The sequence below is a fragment of the Thunnus albacares genome, chromosome 20 (assembly GCF_914725855.1).
Source record: "Thunnus albacares chromosome 20, fThuAlb1.1, whole genome shotgun sequence".
NCBI lineage: Eukaryota > Metazoa > Chordata > Actinopteri > Scombriformes > Scombridae > Thunnus > Thunnus albacares.
The window spans coordinates 6,660,486-6,684,643 of record NC_058125.1 but is presented as its reverse complement, the minus strand read 5'-3'; the positions used below and the strand labels follow the sequence as shown (position 1 = coordinate 6,684,643).

Below are 24,158 nucleotides of genomic sequence, written 5' to 3'. Positions count from 1 at the left end.
ACTGAAATCACCATAATGGACCAAAACAGAGAAATATCTTATATGTTGAGTACTTTGTTTTGAAGCTGAAACTAACATTAAATCTGGAAGACAAATGGAGTGCTCTGCCTTCATTGCTGCTGAACTTTTCTTGTATTTTTCAGGATTTCATTATTGTTGCTGTCGGACCTGTGACACACGCAAATTCACACTGAATTAAACACACACTTGCACGCACACTTTCTCTAACGAACTCTGACATGCACATTTTTACACAGAGCTACACAGATACAAACACACACATACACATGAACACTACCCCCCCCCCCCCCCCCCCCCCCCCCCCCACACACACACACACACACACACACAGTGGAAGTGCAGCAGGCTAATAAGTGTCAAGATTGTTCTGCCTCCTCTCACCCTCTGCTCTTCTCTCCTCACTCTGAGGGATGAAAAGATCTCTTCCTCTCTGCCTTTTCATCTTTCTCTTCTCGTACCTCCTCAGAGGCGGAGGACTGAGTGCATCCAACCGTCTCATTTAGACTCCTGAGACTTTTCCCCCCCTATTTTTCCCCTTCAACTTTCAGTTTCTAATCACTCAGTTTGAGTGAAAAGTTACATCTGAGGTTTATTCACACCAAACGTGTTTGGAGCGTATTCTCCCAAACCCTTGAGTGTTTGATCCTTCAACTCAGTTTGTTTGGCATGGTGAGGATAATGTCTTTTGAGCTGCACCAAAGAAAACCATCGAGACATGTAAAAGTGGTTTGGTTTTTGTTGTAGAGATGCACTCAAAACAACACTCAGAACACCTGACCTGTGTGGAAGTGGTTTAGGTTATTCTTCCATGTTTAAAGTAACATTAGGCTTTAACTTATTGTAAATGATGCATACTATCACTGGAGATACACCAACGTTGTTTTTGCACTTGTGCAAATTGTCTTTATATCGTTCTAAACAGTTCATAATGTTGCAGTTTTGTAATAAAAGTAACTAAGAAGTCAATTTGCGGTGAATCAGTCACGTCCTGCCGTCAGCTTATCTACTTAATGAGGTCAGTATCGGCACAGATACAGATAATCTATTGAGTTATGTGAGGGCCATAGCATAAAAAATAGGCACATGCTCCTGACATATCTTTGTGAATTTGGTGTGTCATTTGGTCTTAAATATTAGTACCCATGATCCTCTTCAGCCGTTGCTATAATTAGCTGTGAAATCTGAAAGGGAGCAGACACTGGTGGCATATGACGTGCATAAGAACATCTGTGCCTATTGTGTTCTTTATACATCCACATACTGCCCACATTAAGATGCATGTTATTGAGGGCTGACGTGTATCACAGTGTCAAGATATTCTGTACAACTGTCCTATTTCCCAGTGTTCACGTGGATAAACCCATATCTTCCATATATGGGCCGATGATGAACTATCTCCATTCACTCTCCTCTCTAGGTTCATAAAATTTAAAGGACAAGCCGCATTCATTCTAGAGTGCGTCCCTCTCTCTTCTTCTTCTACTCACAATAACATGAATAAACTTGAAATAATAAGTGTCTAAAATAGTTAGAAAATGTCTGTGAGAATGTGTAAAAATAATACATATCTCTACTTGTCTAACTAATATTAACCTTTATTGTGTTTCAGAATGATTTAATTAGTTTGATATTATGGAAATTCATATTATTTCATACAGTTCATATTGCATGTAAGTGTATTATTTAGCTATGGTTTGATTGTTAGGATAATGCTTCCTTAACAGGTTTAATTACAGATTATAAAATGAAGGTTTATTGATTTTATTCTGTATTTTATTTGGTTAATCAATATTACAATTTCTAAGTGTTTTCTCACTAGCTCTCATGATATATTGATGATAGAAATGAGTGAGTATTCAATTTGCGGAATCTTCAGATATTCGATGGGAATAAAATGATCTGCCTTTCATTTGAAGGTCAGTTTTTCTCTCCACACAGAAGAATTAATTAGTAGTCAATGTGGTCCTTCAAAAGAGTGCCAAGGATCTTTTCTTCTTTCAGAACACGCATCCTAGACTAAAAGTTTACAACTCCCTGTCTGGATTGTCTTCTGCTTTTTGGACTTTTTTTTTTGCTTGCTTACTGACCGCTGCTGTGGTGTCCTCTGTGTTTCTCTCGGCCTTGCCAGACATTATGGCCTGTGTTGCATTTCAGTTGTTGTTCTTATTTTTCTTCTGAGGGCTGGAAGCCGTAGACAGAGACTCAACTAAGAAGCAAAAGATTGCAAAGATGCCTAAACCACAAGCCAAGCCACGCCTGTTTCCATTTGAATCATCTATTATTTTTGTAATCTCCTATTTTCATCATGTAGATAAACTATTTAAAGACTTTTCCAAGGACACTTTTGATTAGTTTCGAGCTCCATGCATCCAACTCTGCAGCCTGCCACTGAACGCATCGAGACTGGGACACACCTTCCTGCTGTGTGTCTTCTACCTCAGCCAGGCTGAGACTGGATTCACCCTCCTGAGAAGCACTGAACCAAAGCTGTTTCACTGAATCTGCTGCAGTTCTCATCTGGTTGTCACCCCCCCTCGAAGATCACACAGTCTGAACTGCCATGATGCACTCTCCGGGGAGTTTGCCTCATCATCAGTCCTTCATCACCATGAGGCAGTAGGAAAACCATCTGCCATGCTTCTGTCTGAGAGATGATGCAAGAGCTATCTAAAATTACATTTTTATTGGCTAACATTCATTCATAAATTCATTCATTCTGTCAACAGTAATTTGTAGATGTAATTTACCCATTAATTCATGCATGCATTCATTCATTCTAATTTTATATATGCTATGTATAGTGTTTCCCATTCAGCTAGTTCAAAAAATATCTTTATTTATCGCCAAGTGGTTGTATTTGAGTAGTCCTTTACAACAGAGATGGAGGTCCCTGTGTTCATAATTTGAAGACTTTCAGATATAAGACTGATTAATTTGATTAAATTATTTTCCTCCTATTTACAATTACAATTCACAGTTCCATTTAGCAGATGCTTTTATCCAAAGCGACGAACATCTGAGAGTTGATACAAAACAAACAAGAGTCGGATCAGATTAAGAGGGTCTCTACGGATCAGATGGAGTTTGTTAACTCGTTCCACCACCAGGGAACTGCAGAAGAAAAAAGTCTGGCTAGTGACTCAGGGTCCTGTTGTGGTGGTTGTGGTACCAGGAGCCTTTCATTGGCAGAGCGTGGTGAGCAGGAGCGAGCGTAGACCTGAATGAGGGAGTTCAGGTAGGCGGGAGCTGTTTTAGTTGCTGTTTTGTAAGCGAGTGTCAGGGTTTTGAATTTGATGCTGGCAGCAACTGTTAGCCAGTGGAGGGATATGAACAGCGGGGTGACATCTGCTCAATTAATTAAGGGAGGTGGTGCCCCATATAATTAACATTATATCAAGTATAGTAATACTTGAAATAGTAATATTTGCTCCCTTGGTATATTCCATTGTAGCACTTTATCTGAGCTCATCATCAAAATAGATGATGTTCACCTTAGTCACAATCTATGTTTATTGTTTATGTAGTTACCTTTATCAAGTTTAAAAACCTTAAGAATGTAGATGTTGTTATTATGTATTAAGGTTTCCATTTAGAATTACAATTAGTGTTCAAAAATCAAAATCAACTTAATTCATGCCAACACAATTTTTCCCACATTATTTGTATTTCAGAAAATGAAAAACTATGAATCGAGGAGGAGATGTCAAATGTAGCTGCTTCCGATTTGCATGCACGGGATGTAATAGAATGTGCGTGGGGTCTCTGCATGTGTTAATGTGTATGCATGACGATGTGCAGTCCCACCATTCACCTGCCTGCAGCGTTGCTTCCAGACTACACTGCAGATCTCTCTCCGCTGTGCTTGACTCCCAGCAGCTCTCTGCTCATCTCAGCGGACCAAACCCAGTTTTCAATTTCACAAAACTGACTCCATCTAAACTTCTCTGTGTGCGTCTTTTCACCTTTCACTTAATATTACCATATGTTTCACTGTGAAATATCCATATCCATATCTATGACACACACACACACACACGCACACAAACACACACACAGGTTTAATTAAGTTACTTTTGGGGTATTTGCATAGACTTATATTCATTCTTTTGTCCCCCGTTGCACAAGACGTCCCCAATCAACTGGTCTTAAGTCTGGTGTGTGTCCCTGAAAGTGACTTAAGTCAGAACACACACACACACAAACACACACAACCATGCAAACAACTACACACACATATCCTCTATCTTTAGCAATCTTTATCATGAGGGCTTTTGTTTCGGTAAACACTCAGAGAAAAGTTTGGAAAGGCTTGAAAGGGTGGAATCAAATTCTTCGACATGCTAGAATAAATGAAAAAAGCCATTATATATCAAGAACAGCCAATTATTTTACAGTTCAGCTGTCAGCCTTTCAAGCTTTTTGACCAGGAAAATGGAGACTATTATGTGACCATTTACGACATGACATGCAGTAGAGTTATGACTATAATACAGTAATGTGGGTTTTATTGAAGACCTACAACTTTGCACTTCTTGTACTTGTGCAATTAACAGTTTAGGGTCCCCTAAATTATGCAGCAGTTAATTGAGAGTAAATAATTGGAAGGATTACCACATGAAGAGTGTTTTCATTTTCCATAAATTTTTAGTAACATAATTAGAACTAAATTGTGTCCTTTCTATAAACCTTTTTTGTCAGTTTCTCTCAACGCTCAATTCTGTCCAAACCTACTGTATAACTCCAAGTGGTACTGGTGGTAGTGGTGGCAACTGGTTTATAATGTGAATGCATGCTGTTTTCCCAGTGATTTCCCAGTAGCCATCTGTTCCTTTGTGATTAGACATTCTATAAACTTTAAGCTTTTTGTTGTCATGAGTCTATTTCTCTGTTTATTTAACTGTCTCCAGATAAGCAGCAAGATTCTCAGCACTTTGCACCTGTGTCTACATACTATTACGGTCACAGTGGAGCCACAGGCGAGTTAGTTTTTGCTGCTGCTCATTGTGAGTGTGTGTTTGTGCGTCTGTTAGGCCAACACACTAAAGTTTACTCAAGTATTGTGTACAGTAAAGCCTGCCAAGTCTGAACTGAAGCATAGCAGCCGAAATTCATCTGGTGGCACAGTGTCAGAGACATCAGATTATGGGAAATGCTGATAAAAACAGACACAACAGCGTGAATTTCTGAAAGAAATGTATTAAAAAGTAAATCTTATTCCAACACTGACATGGCTCGAATAATTGTAGAGCAGTGATTCCATTTTTTTTTAACCTATTTATCTTTAAAAAAAAAAGACTTCATTAATTAACTGATAAACATACATGACATACCATTCATGTTAACATAAGCCACAGTAATGCATTACAAATGAGCCAGCAATGTCACATGCACATGCTGCATGTGCACCTTAGATTCTTGGTATCCAGAAAATGAACAACTGCATCAGTTGCCGTCAATATACTTTCTGTTGATCAGCTAATCCATTAATCAACTAATTTTAGTATTTTTTTCAGAATGTATGTGTTCATATTTAAACATTTTAACACAAAAACTCATAACTGTTATCATAAGTAACCTGCTATCGAAAAAACAGGCAATTTTCATAAACTTTACAAGCAAATATACAACAATAACTTTAAGGGGAATTTAGTGATTTATGAGCTCTATTGGGAACCTGCAGGACTGAAACATCTGCAGGGTTTGTTTTCTGTTACACAGTCCTGCCACATCCTATGAAAGCACACTTGCTTGTAACCAACACAAGCAACAAAGTCACATTTCCACAACTGAGAAAAGCAAGCTAGACATTTACAGCAGAGATCCAACAAAACTGTCTAGTAAAGAGGTCAAACAAAACAGTTAAAATACTGGATATGTTTTGTTAGGTGGACCTGGAAACGTGTTTTAAACTGTAGAATCTCAGCCCCTTGAGTGAGGAAAAATGCATCCCATCCTCAGAGACATACAGTACATGTATTGTAATCTGTTCATTGCTCAATCCCCCCTATAATTAATGGTGTTGGAGTTGGAAGGAGTCTCAATTTCTTGTCTCTTTGAGTCCTCAGCCAGGAAGCGTGGAGTGGTCCTCTCCCTGTCATAGCTGGTATCCAGACGCAATCCTGTTGAAACACAGTAAATGTTGTTACTATTGACTGTGCAAAGCCCTGCCTCTCCTCTCAGTGCATCACATAGGAAATAAATCAAAAGCTAATCAAGGAGAAAGGCACTAAAGCATCTGCAATTTTGGACCCTAACAAATCTTCACACAAAACAAATTCATTTTTATTGTATGAATTTACTGCACTGCTGCAGTACTCTTTTTAAATTGTTATTTAGTGTAGGAGGCCAGTATCATTTCTGAGTTTTGTAGCTTTGGGTGATAATATAACATCACTGACAGTTCACTAAGCACTGCCTCTGTTAGTTATTGTTGATATGCTATGCTATGTTGTTGATATTTTTAAACTGTATATTTTCACTTTTTAGGTTACAAGGGAAAAAGCTTTTATGATTAACTCATGAGATAGATAACATGACACTAGATTATCTGGGGTAACGTTGGTTGAAGTTGCTGAAATGTAAACTCTTCCAAATCCAATAAAAAACAGGATGAAGCTGGAGCTTCTGATGTTAGCCTAAATTCTGTTAGCCTCCAGGACTGGGTTCCACAAATACAATGTGCTAGCCGTGAATGGACTGACTGTAACCACACAAACTAATGTAGTTAGTCAATGATATGCTATTTGATAGTGGAAGTGATTCTAGGTTAGCTGCTACTGTAGGTAATAAGCTAGTTAGCCATACATGCTAACAGTTGCAGCTTAGGTTAGAGCAGACAAACATAGTTGAATCAATTGCTTACATTTTTACTCGTGTGTTTTTGGTTTTGGGTGAAAAAAGAAACCTTCCAAACTCTTTAAATGCTGAGTGTCAGGCCTGCTGGACAGGCCTGTCATGTCCAGTTAGTATGTCTTGTTAAGCTATGATTAGATGGTGGAGGGTTTAACGAAAGATCAGTACTTCCTGTAAAGGTGATTATTGGTAGTTGAACCTCTTTGCATGAGTGCTTACCAGTTTTTGTAGCATGCAGGCTGTGATGGTCCTCGGTCTGGTGTGAATGTTTAGGTTCTGGCTGTGTCTCACTGGTGTAAATGTGTTCCTCTTGGTTAGTTTTAGCTGTGACAGGCCATCGGCGTTGGCGTTGGCGTGAATGAGCAATCAGTTGTGCTATTTGTCTTGCCATAGCAGTTTTTTCTGCAACAGGTGGTGGTGTTTTGCATGGCTGAGTGGTCACCTTCTCCTCTTTTTGCTCCTCCTCATCATTCCCTTCATTGAAGACGTCGTCAGACTCATTCACATAGGTGACAGAGCGGAGGTGGACGTTGCAGAGCTCCTCCAGTGTCACCACTGGCACAGGGTTCGCCAGGGATCTGAGAAAGGCTGATGACTCGGAGTGGCGGCGACGGAATGGTTTTGCTTTGAGGGCGGGTTTGGGTTTAGTAGTGGGGTCAAGTTGAGGGTCAGGACTAGATTTGTGGTCGGGAAGGATGATTGGAAGAGGGATCTGCAGAGACAGCCTTTTTGCGCGAGCCTGGCGGGAGGTGGAGCTGGAGCTGGAGCTGTTCCTGGGACGCAACTTCCAGCCTAGAGGGTCGGGGCCGGTTATGTCAGATGTCTTGACGGGAGGAGGAGAGGAGCAGGAAGAGATGGAGGATGAAGAGGAGGACGAGTGAATTGGGGACCTTAAGATCTCAGGGGGGGGGCAGGAGTGGCGTTTGGATGAAGAACGGGATGCGGTGTGGGGTCTGAGGAGGGATACTCCACGCTGAGGAGGCATTGGTTCCTTCATGGTCTTCTTCACAGTAATGGCGGGGGAGGTCCCACACTGGCAAAAATCAGCTGACCAGCGCCGCTGATGAGAACGTGGGGTCAGGCTGGAGGCGGAGGTTATTAAGAGAGGGTGTTCTCTGAGCTCCTGGCTGAGTGTTCTAACATGTCCTGGACCTTGTCTTTTATTAAAGTCTCCGTTCTGTGTTGTGTGGCTAACATGGTTTGCATTAGACACTTTTTTACTCATCTGGCTACACTTATCATTGCTTCCACTGGCACGGGCTGCACAGGCTGTGCCATTAGCAGCAGTCGAACCTTTATTCATCTTAATCGGAGGGTCAGACTTCAGTATTTTTCCGTTTTTGTGTTGGTAAACAACCCTGTGAAGAGAATCATGAAAAAGTTAGAGGACATAGGAGGGGGTCAGGATATTTACAATTTGAAAACAGGAACAAGAGACTTGACTCATCTCTACTTCTCAGATAAAGTTTCACAACTCGATTACACTACACATTTGACTGTTTCTATAACAACGCCCATCAGTCGTGTGTATTTCTAAAAGGAAGTTGTTGATCAACTGAGAAGCACCAGTTTAGAAAGAAAGTTGTGACATTTAAAAAGAAAATGATGACACTTATATTAAAATAAATATTTAATGGTATGCTCTCTATAACATCATCCAACAACAACTTAAATTATACAATTTAAGAAGCTGGTTTGAGCTGATCACGTCACTATTGCACATGTAAATATTAACAATGTACATTAAGCAAATAAATAACATGAAATGATCTGAAAACAGTTTTTAACTTAATATCTAACAACCTGAAAACCTCAAATTATTATAACAGAAACATGAAAATAACTTTTTTATGGTTGTAATCTGCAGTCTTTTTGTAATGTTTTCAGTATGAGATGTGAATGTGAAATGTGAAACACTGTTTACCTGCAGCTCTGTGTTGATCTCAGTCCTCATTCAGTCTGGACTAATCTCTCTCATCTCTTTCTTAATATCTCTCAGTGTACCTCCACCCAGCGACCCACCCGGACTTTTCAGGGTTTCAGGGCGTTATTTTTCAGGAAGCTGTGGTCGCATCTTCCTCAAAATAACAGCTTGCACAAAATAACGCCCTGAAACCCACAGAGTCCCCCATTTCACATAAACAGTCACACATGCACATACACACCAGCCAGAGTCGATTTACAGCTGTTTGTGTAACAGCATGAAGTGAAAACATCAAAGCAAGGTCAAAGACATTTAAACTGATAAATCATAAATGTACAAATATGCTAGCAGACCCTTTACCTCACTTTTCTCTTACTAATTTTTAGTAATTATCTACAACTTTTTCAACAAATGTCAGATTTTATAATCTGTATTAGAGCAATTTACCCAGATTACAAAAACACTGTTCCCCTCAATATCCCTATTTTCTACCAAAGAACCAGTAAAAGTGTTCACAGTGAGTTCTGAGTAAACTGGTCTCTAGAATGAGACTTTTGTGTTTTTCAAAAGTAACTTTTCAATGCTTTGAGAGCCTCAAATGAAATTCCATTATTTTCCATTGTTTTTGTGGGATAACCAAAGTCTCACGACTTCAGATGCTTGACTGGGAGCAATACTGATGCTTTGTATTTGGACTGCCTCCTCTGCATGGTGCTTTAAATGAAGTGCTTCCTATTTACCGACTAACAGTGTGGCCAATTAAAGGCATTTGTTTTCAAGCATGTCATAATTAACCATTTTCTGCTTCACAAACTCAGCTGCAGCTGCAGGGGGAAACATTTTTAGCCATGCTAGTGGCGGCTCTAGGACTGGCAAAGTCAGTCTGTGCATCTCTTTGGGCCAGAATGAAATATCTCAACAACTATCAAATGGATTTCCATGAAATTTTGTACAGACATTCATGGTCCCCATGAGGGGACCAGCAATGGTCCCCAGAGGGTGAATCCTAATGAGATTGGTGATCCCCTGTCTTTCCTTAAGCACCACCAACAGGTCAAAGTTTTCCCCTATCCAGTGATATCTCAATATTGTATTGTAATTGTAATGTATTCTCCTGTAGAGCCACCATGAGGTGCACATTTGTGGTTTTGTGTGAAATATCTCTACAACTATGGAGTGAATGGTCATGAAAGTAGGTACAGATATTCATGTCCCCATCAGAATTCATTTTAATACGTTTGGTGATCCACTGACATTTCACATATGTCATCATTGGGTCTAAATTGCAATTTGTTTAATACTTCACTTTATGACCAAATACCTGCAGAAATAATAAAATTCCCATCAGCCTCAGCTGATTGTACCAACAATTATCTGATCACATTTTTGCATAAACAAAAATGTATGTCGTCAAAAAGATTACATCATCACATCATTGACAACATGGCTATTGGTTGTCTTTTTGAAGGGCAGTTGCATAGTTTTTCACTTCTGCTTACCACACATAAAAACACAAACTTTATCTCATAAAGCAAAAAAAGAATCTCACAGTTTTCAGCACTCCTGGTGACATCATTTCTTCAGTGTAGGGATACATCTGGCAGCTTATTCCAACCAGTGGAGGTAATGTCAAGTTTTTTTGACTTCAAGTGAGATAAATTGTGACTACGACACTGATCGCTTATCTCTTTTGAACAGACTCACAAAGTTCAGGAAGCTGTGGCGACTACGCAAATTAGGTTGTGACATTATTGGGTGACTTTGGTGGCCGTTGTGAACACTGTCCATAATTGGTTTGATTGAAGTGTTATTTCTTTCTGGCGTTGAAGTCGTTTGCATCTCCTCTGACAGCTAAAAATAAACAGTTGAGCAAAACTGATCACGTGATTCCAGAGCAGTCCCTGGTACAAAACACAGTGGATGAGCGCAAAGTCAAAGTGTCAATCCGAAAGCTGTTCCAAAGCTGTAAATCTGACATGTCACAAGCTATCACATGTAGACCTACACATACACGTGCACTCCTCCCATACTCCCACATCAACTGTATGAACTCTCACGCTCAGCGAGCCCTTTGAAGTTTGATCACTTTCAGTTCAGAAGCTGCGTTCCTTCTCTCACTTCCTTGTAATCCACCCACAGGCCGCTGAAATCTTTCAAGGCTATGTGAGTAATTGGCAGGTTGGTATGTTGTTGAGAGTCAGGGCTGCTAGGTGAGGGCTTGGTACATTAATCTCTGTAATGAAGTGATGTAAACCCCCAGAGAGGGAGCGCAGAATACTGTAAACCTGCAGACGATGGGAGGGATTACCACTGATCTGAGTGGTATTGGGCTGATGATACACACAGACAGTGAGATGGAAGGAGGCGGGAACAGACGAGGGAGAGGAAATGTGTGTGTACGTGTGTGTGCTATATGTTTGTGTGTGCGTGTGAGAGAGAGACCTGACCTTTTTCTCGCCGTTTCATTCGATAGCAAAGAAATATATTTGCCTCTGCTCCCTACCAGTCAGAAGCGATCAATATGTGCTTATTGATGCTTGAAATGTTAACAGCAGGCTATCTCCACTTATGTTATGTTTGGGGTTATATTTCTTTTTACTTTTAAAACCCGTGCTGATAACTATAAATTCAGTTTGCTCTATTAGAAGATCTCTGTAAAACATGAATTGATTTACTTATATCTACAATCTTGTATAGAAGTTAAACATTTGAAATGGGCCTAAAATAAAACCTATGTCTAAGGAAGGAGGGGGAATGTGGTGAGTGCTTCATAATGGAAAGAATAAGGGGTCCAAAGTAATACCTAAAGTGTTCACAAATCAGGTGGGAATAATGTCTTAAGAGCTGGATATTGGATCTTTTTTGCTCTAAAGTTGACAGAGAGATTTCCTCACAATGGCTAAGCGCAGAAACCAGCTCAGTGGAGATGTACAGTGTACAGCTCTGTGGAAAATGTAGAGATCTGAAGCCTGATCCCCTCAGGTTTGCTAGCAAAATGATTTAAGAAACCCCCTCTGATGTTTTGAGGAAGGCTTCAGAGATCTGAGTATGACAGCTAGTCTAACACTGGTTTGGAGCATTTCCTAAAAAGTGTAATATTTCACAAATGTTGCTTAATTCTACATCGAAAACTAAAAGGAGCAAATGGGGGTACCAGTTGCCCAACACTTTTACATACTTCTTTAAGACAGCTAGGAAATGATCTCCAACATTTTATCACAGCTACTTACATGAGTTTGTGAAATCAGGGGTCTTTTGGATATCAGGGGCAGTATTTATCCAAATGACACCTAAAGAATTACATCTGTGGTGTTTTCTTGTTTAAAAGTTGTCAGTTAGACTCAGTGTTATGCACCAAAACACATTGTGTAAATCTTTGAGGTCTAACAAACATGCTGAAAACTTCCTCATAAAACATTTGCAAAGACATTTTGAAACCTTCATTGTTCACATTTATTTTTACTTGCTTGCAGTCTTCTTCTTCGGTTCATTTGCTAGCCACCTGTGGATCAGTTGAATAATGTGAAACCACTGGCAGGAATATACATGTGTGTCCTCATGCATGTGCACAAGACAACAAAGCAGGCACCCACTCATAACAAGATTTCCCCATAGTGGTCAAAAACTGCACAAGGTACTTTTAAGAGTGCTCTAAAGAGCCAATTTAGGAAGAAAAAGATATTTGCTACTTACAGTGAAGTGTAGGAGCATTTCTCAAATGATCACATGTTTAATCACATGTGTGCTCTGAGCAGGAATAGCCCTCGATACATACAATAATAAATAATAAATCCTTTCTTTACCTCCAGGAGCAATTAACATGTAAAATGAGCAACTATCTAATATATTAATATTGGGCTGCAACTAATAATTATTTACATTGTCAATGAATCTGACATTTATGTTAATTTTGAAAAATCATCAATAACACCTCCATACTCTCTGGGAGAGAGCACCTCTCACTCTTTTAGAAAGCCCCTTAGGAGAGCAAATATAGGCAATTTACTTCCTATTCAATGTATCCCCATTATCTCCCCAATTGCTCTCTCACCAAAAAACTTTTGTCTCCTAAATGTAAGATCTATCAGTAACAAATCTTTTATCATTAGTGATTTTATTGTCTCTAATAATCTGGACTTTTCTTATGATCACAGAGACCTCTGAATGAGGTCACGTCCCCTGGATTTGTTTATTTTAATATTCCCAGGAAGTCTGGAAGAGGAGGTGGTCTTCCTGTATTTTATAAGTCAGGTGTTAAATACCATCCTGTTACTTTTGGTCATTTTAATTCCTTTGAGGTTTAAAGTTTCTGAAGAGTTTTCTGAACTTTTATCCATTGTCTTACCTAGATACGACAAGGTGGTTATTCTTGGTGATTTTAACATTCATGTATGTTGTCCTTCCCAGTCCCTCACTTCTCATTTTCTAGATCTCATTAACCTCACTCAATCTGTTAAAGAGCCTACACATTCTGTCTCTCTTATGAGTGTCTTAGTTTGATGGATATGCCTGTCACTGATCATAAAGCTGTCGTTCCACTCCAGATCTGTACTCCTATTCCCACCCCTATAATCAGCTCTTGCATTCTTAATGCTGATTCTGCTGCTAAATTCTGTGATTTTTTTAATTCTTCATCTTTTAATTTGTTTTCATCTCTTCTTAATCCTAATGCTCTTTTTTAAATTCTTTTAATGATCAGTGCCTATCCATCCTAGATCAAATTGCACCGTTTAAAACAAGGACACAAAAATCAAAAAACCTCCCCTGTCTCGATGACCACACTCGAGCGCTAAAAAGACTCTGCAGAAAATCCAAACAACAATGGATCATTTGACAATGACATAATCTCCAGAAACAACCGTAATCCTAAAGCTCTCTTTAGAGTAATTAACTCTGTTATTGTTGATACCTCCACCTCTTCTCCTGAACTGGATGTTGAGCTCTCTGACAAATTTCTTGCTCATTTTATTAGCAAGTTGGAGAATATCAGGTCCCAAATCCAGCCTGCCCCCTGCATTCTCTCCATTCAACATGATTATCCTGCCACTTTTACCCAGTTTCAACCCATTACAATGTCAGAATTAGAAAGTACAGTTTCCCACATGAACTCTTCCTCCTGCACCTTAGTCACCATCCCCACCAAGCTGCTCAAGGAAATATTTCCCACTGTTAGTCCTAGGTTATCCTGCACATTTTTAATAATTCCCTGACCTCTGGTTCTTTTCCTGATCATTTTGAGCATGCCATTGTCCACCCTCTGCTTAAAAAAACATTTTGGAACCTCCGTCCTTAAGCAACTACAGACCTATCTCCAAACTGTCTTTTTTTCCAAGGTTTTGGAGAAAGTAATTTCATCTTAATTGATTTCTTTTATGACTAACATTGTGTTTTTAACTGCTTTCGGTCTGGTTTTAGAGTACTTCTAGCTGCAGACAGAGGTGACTGCTCGATTTTAGTTCTTTTAGATTTAAGTGTTGCATTTGACACTGTCAACCACAGTATCCTCCTAAATTGCCTGGAGACGTGGGTTGGCATCAAGGGCCCGACTCATAGTTTATTACAAACCTACCGCCTCAGTAGAACTTTTTCTGTCACTCTGGGTAACTCCACCTCCACAATGGCTCAGTTGAATTGTGGGGTCCCTCAAGGCTCAGTTCTTGGTCCCCTTCTGTTTTCCTTATACATGCTGCCCCTTGGCCAACTTATTCAGAATCATGATGTGCTTTATCACTTTTATGCTGATGACACGCAGTTATACATACCATTAAAACCCTCAGATCCAAGCAGCCTAGTCAAACTTAAATCTTGCCTCTCTGACATTAAATCCTGGATGTCACAAAATTTTCTAAAATTAATGATGACAAGCCTGAGGTCATTCTGTTCGGTCCTCCAAATTCTATCAGGTCTTTTGGTGCAAACTTCGGTGATCTGTCAAAGAACATTACACTGTCTGCTAGGAATCTGGGGCCAATATTTGATTCCATCCTCTGTTTTGATAACCAAGTCAAAAATGTTGTCAAGTTGTGTTTCTTCCAGTTGAAGATCATCCCTGAAATTAGGTCATTTTTATCTTTTGCATATCTTCAAAAAATTATAGATGCTTTTATCTACTCTCGGCTTGATTACTGCAACATACTTTATTCGGGTATTACCCAGGGCTCCCTTCACCATCTCCAATTGGTCCAAAATGCTGCTGCTTGTCTCATTCTGGGACAAAAAGGTATGAGCACATTACCCCTGTGCTTGCCTCCCTGCACTGGCTCCCAGTTAGCTTTTGCATTGATTTTAAAATTTTATTATTCACCTTTAAGGCGTTAAACGTCCTTGCTCCTACTTACATATCTGCTTTATTGACCTGGTATGTGCCCCCTCGACCACTTTGATATGTTTTATTTACTGATTTTAGACCTATTAATTGATCTTATTCTTTTTTTTTATTGTTTTATTATTACTATGATTGTGCATCTTATATTGCTACTTCTGTCTTTACCTCTGTGCTCTTCTTCCTCTTCTTTTGTAAAACACTTTGTAACATTGTTAAGAAAAGTGCTATATAAATAAAGTTTATTATTATTATTATTATTATTATTATTATTATTATTACAGTTTCCATTTGCATCCTTTTCCAGAATTGACAAACCTTTGTAATCTGACATAACCCCTCATAAAGAATGGTAAATTCATATCATAAATGGTATTAAATTGAGCTTCAAGTTTCCATGTGAAATCCAACATGTCCAAAAAGCACATACACCAGTTGCATAAGTGTGTAACTTGTGTAAGGAAGGTTAGGTGTATCTAAGTGTCTCAAGTAAAGACTGCATGATGTAATACGTGCAAATGAATATATTATTTATTTGTAGATAATTTGTGAAGGACATTTTTTCTCTAGCTTCTTATATACCTCAGTAATACTGATGAAATGTCCATTTACCTCTTGTGTTACAAAAGCATAACCTTCCTGTTCCTCCCTTTTCAGCCAGTAGAGGTGTTTTGACACGACCTTGAACTGCTTTTAAACACTGACTTCACTGTTGCATAAGCTCTCCATTTCATTACACCTTACCTCATCTTCCCCTCACTCTTATCCGGGCTTAATGGGAGAATCTCAGAATAGCTAACTGTCCTTCACAATATCCTGTGAACAAAAAATTAGGCAGGCTGGAAAGTTAATACAAATCCTGTGATCCTCTGTGGCTCATTAGTTAGTATCTCCACTATTTTAAAATTCATTTTAAAAAATTACAACTTTTCAGGATTTTTAATGTATGATGGTTGAAAGTAATATTGGATTTAGATTTAATCACACACAAAAGCACACACATGTACAGTTTCTCCTCTGGGAAAGTTAAGGGACAGTAATTACCATAAATGAAATTATTTCCATAATCATCTGGGCTAATTAGAAACATGAAAGTAGGGCAGCCACTTGGCTGTAATGTAAATCATTGTAGCCTGCATTAATAATCCCATTTTACTATTAACACACAGTCAATATCACAAGAAGCAGAGACACTGTTAAGCTACTTTATATGTGGTATTTTGTGGAGGATTGGAGCTAAATAAATAAATAAGTGTGTAAATTCTATCCGGTAGAAACCAAGGTTATTTTTTCTCTCTTTTTTTGTTTGTTTGTTTGTTTTTTTTGCTTTTACTGTGTTAAGGAGCTGCTAATTTTAATGATTTTTATTAGTCTGGGTTACCATGGAAAAGTAGCGATCCATGTTTTTTTATAAATGACATTTCAGTGGCTTTAACATCTAAAGTTTTAGTCTGGGAGAATCCATTTAGTAATTTTTGGCAGAAAAATCAACAAGTCCTCCAATGACCGTTTCTAATCTGGCATCCCTATTGCTAGCAGGACAACATCATTTGTCTGTGCTTCCCAAAACTGTTAGCAATCACTGTTAAAAATGAATGATGTTTTATTATGTGACAATTCTGTGGTTAAGGTCTGGTTAGGATTAAGCACACAGGTCAGGGTTAAAATGATTGCTTTAAGGTTAGAGAGACATGTGTGGGTTAAATTACTACATCCTTAAAGTTAGGCGACGTTCATCATCATGGTTAAAGTTTTTAAAAAACTGCCCTGATTCGCAGTTGGAAATGTGAAACTCGCTGTTAGAAATGGGAAATGAACTCCTGTGGCAAAGTCCACTGTTGGGTTAATGCCTCCATCCACCTCTCCTCCACTAAATGAGGAAAATTGTCAACTTTTATATATCATCTGAACTGCAACATTGTTCCAGGTCATAACTACTACAGCCACTACATGACATCTGTCACTCAAATGTAGCTACATGTCGTTTTTGGGCGACTGACATTCCAGCCTTTACTGTAGCTACATCTGTCCAAACTCAACAATGTATCCAATCATGTTTAGGGTGATTTTCATTTTCATTATTGAAAAAAGTAACTGCACCTATACAAATAATCTTGGTTGTGCTTCCCACTAGTAGTGAGCATGTGCTTTTGTCACACCCTGTGCACTTGTGATTTAGCATTACACTGCAGTGTAATGCCACATGCCAGTTGGGTGTGGTCACAAGTACAACACACAACTAACTTTGGTCATGGGTCGGGTGTAGAGGTTAGCCCAACTATATTTAGTTTGTACCACTCCATCTCCCACACCCACTCCAGCACCTCCCCCAACAGATACATAACGTTTAATGCCCTTAGAACCAGTTTCGACACAGTTTCTAAATTAATTAAACTGTTTCTAAATTAACAAGAAACTGGCATTTCTTATCAGCTAAAATTGGCCGATAAAAACAGCCTGGCTGATGTATTGATCAGGCTCTAAATAAGTAATGGTACCAATAATTGCCTTGACAAACAGGCCAGTCTCATTGTACGAGAGTTTCAAATGTCGTTTGCATAATATCTGTCCATCACATTCTCCCAGAAATGTCACATCCACTGTTGTTCCCACATGCACTCAGAGCCCATTATGATTGCATTACCTGTAGTCAGATACTGGAATATTGCCAAGTACATTTATTGGCTTTTGTTTGTGCATGAAAATATAAAATATATGCTGACAGTAAAGGATGACTTGCCCAGTACTAATCGCATCTGGAGGGGACAGCAACCATTTCTCCTTTTTTTAGCTGCATCGATCATGTTTTGTGTTTCTTAGCTGGTCAGTTACATCCCTCGTCACTTTTCATGTCTCAAAGTTGTATGCTAGTCAACTAATGATGAGATTTATATCCATAGAAAGTGTGGGTTCATCTATGTGTTTGTGTGTGTGGATCAGATAGTATCAGAGTCCCCCAGAGACACTAAGTGCTTTTTAACTAAGCCAGGTAACAGAGATCCAAGAGACCACTGGCCTGTAATTGGAAGAAGATGGATGAATAGAGAGGCAGGAGAAGAGGAGAAGGGTGAAGAGGGGAAGACCTGGAGGGAGTAGGGGAGGGCAAGATGAACTGCAGCCAGTGAACAATAAATTAATCTTTTGTCTTTCTCCCTCTCTCCTCCTCTGTGCATCCATCCATCTCCTCTGTCACACATCTTTACCTCAAATCCTTCTCCTCTATCACGCCTCTTCCCTCTGTACTCTCTCCTCCTTCTTCTTTCCTATCTTGTTTTGGATTTCTCCACCGCTCCATGCTCTCTTTCCGTCTCCAGGCGTGGTTGGCAGAGATCCATGAGTACGCCCAGCAGGATGTGGTCGTCATGCTGCTGGGCAACAAGGTGAGACCTTGTTGCCAACACTGGGAGATGGATGGACAGATGGACTCAGAGGGAGGGAAGGAGGGATGGAGGGGAGGTATGGTGGGAGCAGGAGTGTAGAGATGGATGTGTCTGCAGAGGAAGAGATGTACTTTATATGTTTTGCAGACTGGATTTTCAAATGTCACAAAATCTCTTGGGGGTGATTACAACCTCAAATAAAGTACTGTTTACTTAACTAATCAATATTTGACATTTTATGTTAACAATGGATGAAATGACTAGGTGTAATGTTTTAGCACTGTAAAGACACCAACTTATATTCTTTGGCAAAAATAACTATTACAAGTTGTTAGAACTTAGAAAATAAATTAGCAGAATTTAATATAAAAGTTGAAACTATGCCAACAAATGAAGCTCATCTCTTGTAAGTCAAAGTCACAGCAGATAGTCTCGTTATATAAGTTATAGCAGCTAGCTGGTAAACAGTGGAGTATTTAGCAGATAAAGTGCCAAATATTTCCCTCAGGAGTTGGTGGAGACCAAAACAGAAGTAAAAGTGAATACTAGGCTTACATTCATCAGGTGTCCAGAAATATGACTCCAAATCAACGATAATTTTGCTCCATGGCCGCAGGATGTGTAAAACTATTCAACTTTGAAATGTCACCTTTGTGTTTACAGCTTGTGCTGCCTCTAAGTGGCCATAAACTCAGTTAATGTAGGTTTAGAGACAAGTATTTCTGAAGCTCCACTAATTTATATATTTTTTATATTAACAATGGTTAAAATCATGATGTGTAATGTGAAAGGAGTTGTTTGGAGTGACAAACCAACAGAGAATTATCACCCAACAATGCAGTTCCCCTCGAATCTACGTAGCATTTTAGCCCCTTTTAGCTAGTTTTGTTCTTTTACAACTTGCAAGCTGCTCTCCTCGACCCTGTTTCCAGCCAGAGGAAGCAGCTTTATTCTAAGAAAAAGCTCTGATAAACTCACTCTACACTCTTTGCCCAGCGCCCAACAGCAGGCAGACAAAGTTAGCGATATGCTGGTGAAGAAAGTCTGACGTTAGCAGGCTAAAAAGCTGCATATATTCTCAGGAGTTGGTGGAGACTAAAACAAAGCTAAAAGATGAGTGAATGTTGCTCTAACATTCTGAAACACAGCTTCAAATTAAAGCTAATGTTTTGCCTTGTCTGTTGAATGTGTGATTCGGAAACTGTTTGCTAACACGTTAGCAATAGCAACTTTGTAAGGGGATAAAATGTTGTATTTTTAGCTTTTTGTGGAGTTCTTCTGTCTCCAAGCAGCTTTTTTTTCAAGAGAGGTGGTTATGAAAATAGAGACCAAAAATTGCAAAGAATGTGAAAGCAGTTGGTAAAAACATCTGGCAGTGTATTAAAATGTATTCTGTAGGGGAGGAGGACCATTTGATAGTGATGTGCATGTACTAATATGTCATACATGAACAAAATAAATGGTCTGGACTCCTTTGGGATGTAAGTGACAGTATGTAACTTGATATCGTGTGTCTAATGTGTACCAGGCTGACTCAACACATGACAGGGCAGTGAAGCGAGAGGAGGGGGAGAAACTGGCAAAGGTGAGCTTACTGTAACACACACACACACACACACACACACACAAACATGCAATCTGACACATATAACAAGGGTAAAAGACATGCTGTTCATAGCCTGCCCACACAGTCACATGGACCCTAAAACTCCCCTCAGGTAGCTGCTGTGTCTTGATTAGTGTGTGTAATTATGTATTCATAGAGGCACGTAATGTTGTTATTGTTTGGAATAACTGATGGGGTCTTGCTAACTTAATTTTCCAGGCCGTTTCGCTCAGATAAGCTCTGAGAGGCGTGTAACAGTAAATGCGAACACAAGTGTAGGGAGTAGAGAGGCAGAGGCGCTGCAGTTGTCAAGGCAGAGACACACGCAACGGGAATATTGACATGTACACACACATAATGAGATTACTATACCTGGGAGGATCTCTCATCAGCTACATACTGTGTTCTCTTTCTTTTTTATAAGTTACTACAAAGTGGAGAGAAAATGAGTTTTGAAAGCTAGAAATTTCAGCAAGCATCAAAATTATTGTGAGATTATTGGTATTGATCTGCAACCCTTTCATCCGTCTCCAGGTATGATTGCATTCTGGGTCTCTAAAAACTTCACTTATCACTGTTCTGAGCTTTAATCAAACGAGACGTATTCCTACTTTAAACCCAAGCTATAAGCTTTAAAGTTCTAACACTAAGCTAACCATCAACATCAGAGGCATTTTGTCCTCATTAGAGAAGATATGAAAGAGCGCCTTAGCTCACACACACATACACACACCCACCCACCCACACACACACACACACACCTATACCTACCTACCACCCAACAGATGTTTCCCTGTGTTTCACTTTGCAGGAGTTTGGAGTGCCCTTCATGGAGACGAGTGCTAAATCTGGACTGAATGTGGAGCTGGCCTTCACTGCTGTGGCCAAGTGAGTCACACAATAGCACAGTGTGAAGATCACAGCAAGGATCCCTCTGTCCTCTTACTCAAATGTTACTCAAAATCTCGCTGTGTGCCTGTGAGGTAAAGTGTCTGTGTGCTTTGCCTATCAAGTGGGATATCAGAATCAATCATTTGTCTCTTGTTGATTTGATGGCTCTTGTGTTTCATGAATAATATATCCAGTAAGCACGAAGCGTTGTCTTAAAAGTGCAGAAAAAACGGAACATCCGACTCCTTAGAGGGTCTTTTAGTACAACCAAATGCTGAACAAGACTTTTTAGGTGACCAAAATGTTACAATCGACTTTCATGAACTGAAAACACACTTTAAAATAGAGGCAGCTACGCCTATACTCTGTGTTACACCATGGTTACGTTATGTAATCAAGGTTGTCACCATGGTAGCAAGTTGTCAATCACAAGGTGGTCATGCTCTAAAGCATAAAGCATCTATTAGAAAGCCACTAGAAAGAATGCAGGTTTAAGACACTTCTGCATTGGCTTCACTTTGCAGACCAGGAGCTATGCGCTTGTTTAAAAGTGACAAAATGAGAACTTGTAGAAGATACAAAATGAAAATCATAAGTAGTATGAAATTAGGTTGTTAAGCAGATGGAGGTAAATGTGTTGCACTATTCTGAAACTACTCTCTCTCTCTTGAATGAGACTATTACAACTCACAGTTTGAGGAAAACTGACGCTGAGGATGAGAGAGTGTTGTGTCTGACTACCTTTTGAACGGTTTAGTCACTGCACAGTAGTCTGCTCAGTGGGAGAAAAGTAGCTACACAAAAGAAAAGAAAACGTCTTCTGTTTTTCAGCACATATCTTGTGGAGAACATCCAGCTGAGCTGTCAATGCTAAAGCAGATAAACTCCAAGAATAGAGAACACACAACACAGCTTCATGCGGTGGACAATGATTATAGATTGTGCTGCACTGATCTGATCAGCTGAACTGCTGCTGCAATGTGGCGCTAATCCTGAGTCAAATAGATAAATCATTTTCTCTTTTTTTAAGAGGCATTACATTTTTTTATTTGACGCCATTTTTGGATCTAAGATCTAAGAGAGTTTCAAGAAATCTGCAGTGCTAAATAAATGCAGGGCAGGTGCAGAATGAGGCATTTTGTAAGAGCTATCACATATGAATGAAAAGATGCTCTTGTCTTTTAAAAAACAACAGCAGCCTGATAATGATAGGGGAGAGCAGGATTATTTGGTATTAAGAGTTATTTTTTGCCACATTTGCATGTGTTCCCTACAGCCATGGTATAATAATATAAAATGCCATCTATTCAAATACACAGGGACATACATACATATTTATCTGTTAATAAGATCTGTATATAGGTATAAGTATCTGTATAAGACATGTATCTGAAGCAAAAGTTTTTGTTGACAACAACACATCTAATACTCTCGCTGGTCTTTCATCTGTTTTTTAATAATGAGGATACTATTTTAACTGTGTGTTTCACTCAAATGTGTTGAGTCGGGCACTTTGTGTGAGAGCTGTTCTACATTTATAGTCTTGTTATGGTAACAGGCTGGCATGCTGGGGTGTTGCCAAGAATAGCATGACAGTCTGGCACACAGCATCCTGCACAAAACAGAATATAAAACCAAATCTGCTCTTGTTGTTGTCATCCCCTAACTCATGTTAACACCTTTTTAGTTTTACATCTCTTGTTTTCTCTTGTCTGTCTGTTTGTTTCAGTTCTCTTCAGCCCTTTCCATCACTTCCTCCTCTTTTGTCTCATCTGTCACTCTTCACTTTCTTCTCTTCTCTTCAAAGATCTCTTCGCTATCTTTGAAAACTTTGTGATCTTGGGGATGGTCGGTGAGGTTTAAGGGGTTAATGACTTGTCAGTCACATATCAATGATGACACCCAGGGTGTAGTGGTATTCAATATTTTTGACCAAACAATTTGCAGCTGTGCAGTTGTGTTTTGAATAAATCATTTATAACTAATGTAAAAAAAAAAAAAAGCATCAGTAAAGCAAATAAAAGTTATTAATTAAATGACTTGAAGCTGATGGTGAGGACAGCAACACGATTAACACCTTTCTTCTATCAAGAAGCAGCCAATTCTAAAATCAAAGGTACCAAACGTTATTCAAATATAGCTTCTACTTGCACCTGCAACATGTATTGATAAACATAAGTTTAAAAACTCAGTGGTGACCATGGCCAGATTAACCTCCGATGGGGCCCCAGGACAAAAGTTTGTTTCTGTGCCCCAATTGGCCCCTTCTTTGCATGGTAACACTCTAAACGCTAAAATGATAAGATGATTAATCAATTAATCAGTTGACAGAAAATTAATTGGCAAAAATTTTGTCAATTGAGAAAAATTCTCTGGTAGCAGCTTCTCAGATGTGAATATTTGCTATTTTTCCCTGCTTTTCATCATAGTAAACTCAACATCTTTGGGTTTTTGACAAAACAAGTTCTCTCAGCATGTTAACTTGAGCTTCAGGGAATAATGAATCAGCATTTTTTCACTATTTTCTGACATTTTATACACTGAACAATCAATCATTAAAGAAAGTCGTCAGACCTATTAATAATGAAAAGTTATTAAAAAATATTAATAATTGCAGCAGCCTTACAGTACTTCTGTGATGGAATAGTACTATCCCACCCTCAGATTTCTGTGTGCAAATTATATAGACCAAAATGATATAGAGTAAATTCAGGGTTTCGGAGCCCCTGGTGGTCTGGGGCAGTTGCCCACTTTGCCTAGATGGTAATTAAGCCTTGGTGGTGATTGACTATGTTCACTGAATGGATTATCTTTTGTTGTCTTTTTTTTGGATCATATTGTATTCCTTGTACAGTTCCTTAAACAGTAAGACAACATTTTATCACCACATGTCAACATGTATATTGTTATATATATTGTGTGTCCCCACACTGTACAGCAGGCCTTCAATTTCTCGAACCCTATTCCTACCCTGGCAATATTTCATAACTACCTTACCACCACCTCCACCATATAACCTCAGTAGGAGATTACAGGGAAGGGAGAAATTACATAATATATATATATGTAAACATTTAGTTTTTATTGCCTAATAAAGATACATATACAGTATTTATTAGAAACAATAAAAAAAACTAATGAAACTAAGAGAAGAAAAGTTCA

At 39.0% G+C, this 24,158-nt stretch overlaps 2 protein-coding genes across 6 annotated transcripts in view; one reads left to right on the top strand and one right to left on the bottom strand.

Moving 5' to 3' along the window:
* LOC122971581 (ras-related protein Rab-26) overlaps positions 1-24,158 on the top strand; it is a 95,262-nt gene that overhangs the window by 68,543 nt on the left and 2,561 nt on the right. For all 5 annotated transcript variants that reach the window (XM_044338296.1, XM_044338297.1, XM_044338293.1 and 2 more), the window contains 3 exons: positions 18,434-18,499; positions 20,028-20,084; positions 20,917-20,993. In XM_044338296.1, coding sequence (XP_044194231.1) covers positions 18,434-18,499; positions 20,028-20,084; positions 20,917-20,993 — 200 coding nt within the window. The remainder of the gene's footprint in view (positions 1-18,433; positions 18,500-20,027; positions 20,085-20,916; positions 20,994-24,158) is intronic.
* LOC122971580 lies at positions 5,198-11,062 on the bottom strand. The gene is made up of 3 exons (XM_044338292.1): positions 10,347-11,062; positions 7,093-8,231; positions 5,198-6,140 (listed from the first exon to the last, which is right to left on the bottom strand). The coding sequence occupies exons 2-3, from the start codon at positions 8,174-8,176 to the stop codon at positions 6,016-6,018; spliced, it is 1,209 nt and encodes a 402-aa protein (XP_044194227.1). The 5' UTR covers positions 8,177-8,231; positions 10,347-11,062; the 3' UTR covers positions 5,198-6,015.

What these genes read in the sequence shown, in the direction of transcription:
- LOC122971580 (XM_044338292.1), bottom strand. Translation starts at nt 8,176, where the DNA reads ATGAATAAAGGTTCGACTGCTGCTAATGGCACAGCCTGTGCAGCCCGT. An exon ending in CCTGCATGCTACAAAAACTG is followed by an intron (nt 6,141 to 7,092) that starts GTAAGCACTCAT and finishes GTGTTTCAACAG; the next exon opens with GATTGCGTCTGGATACCAGC.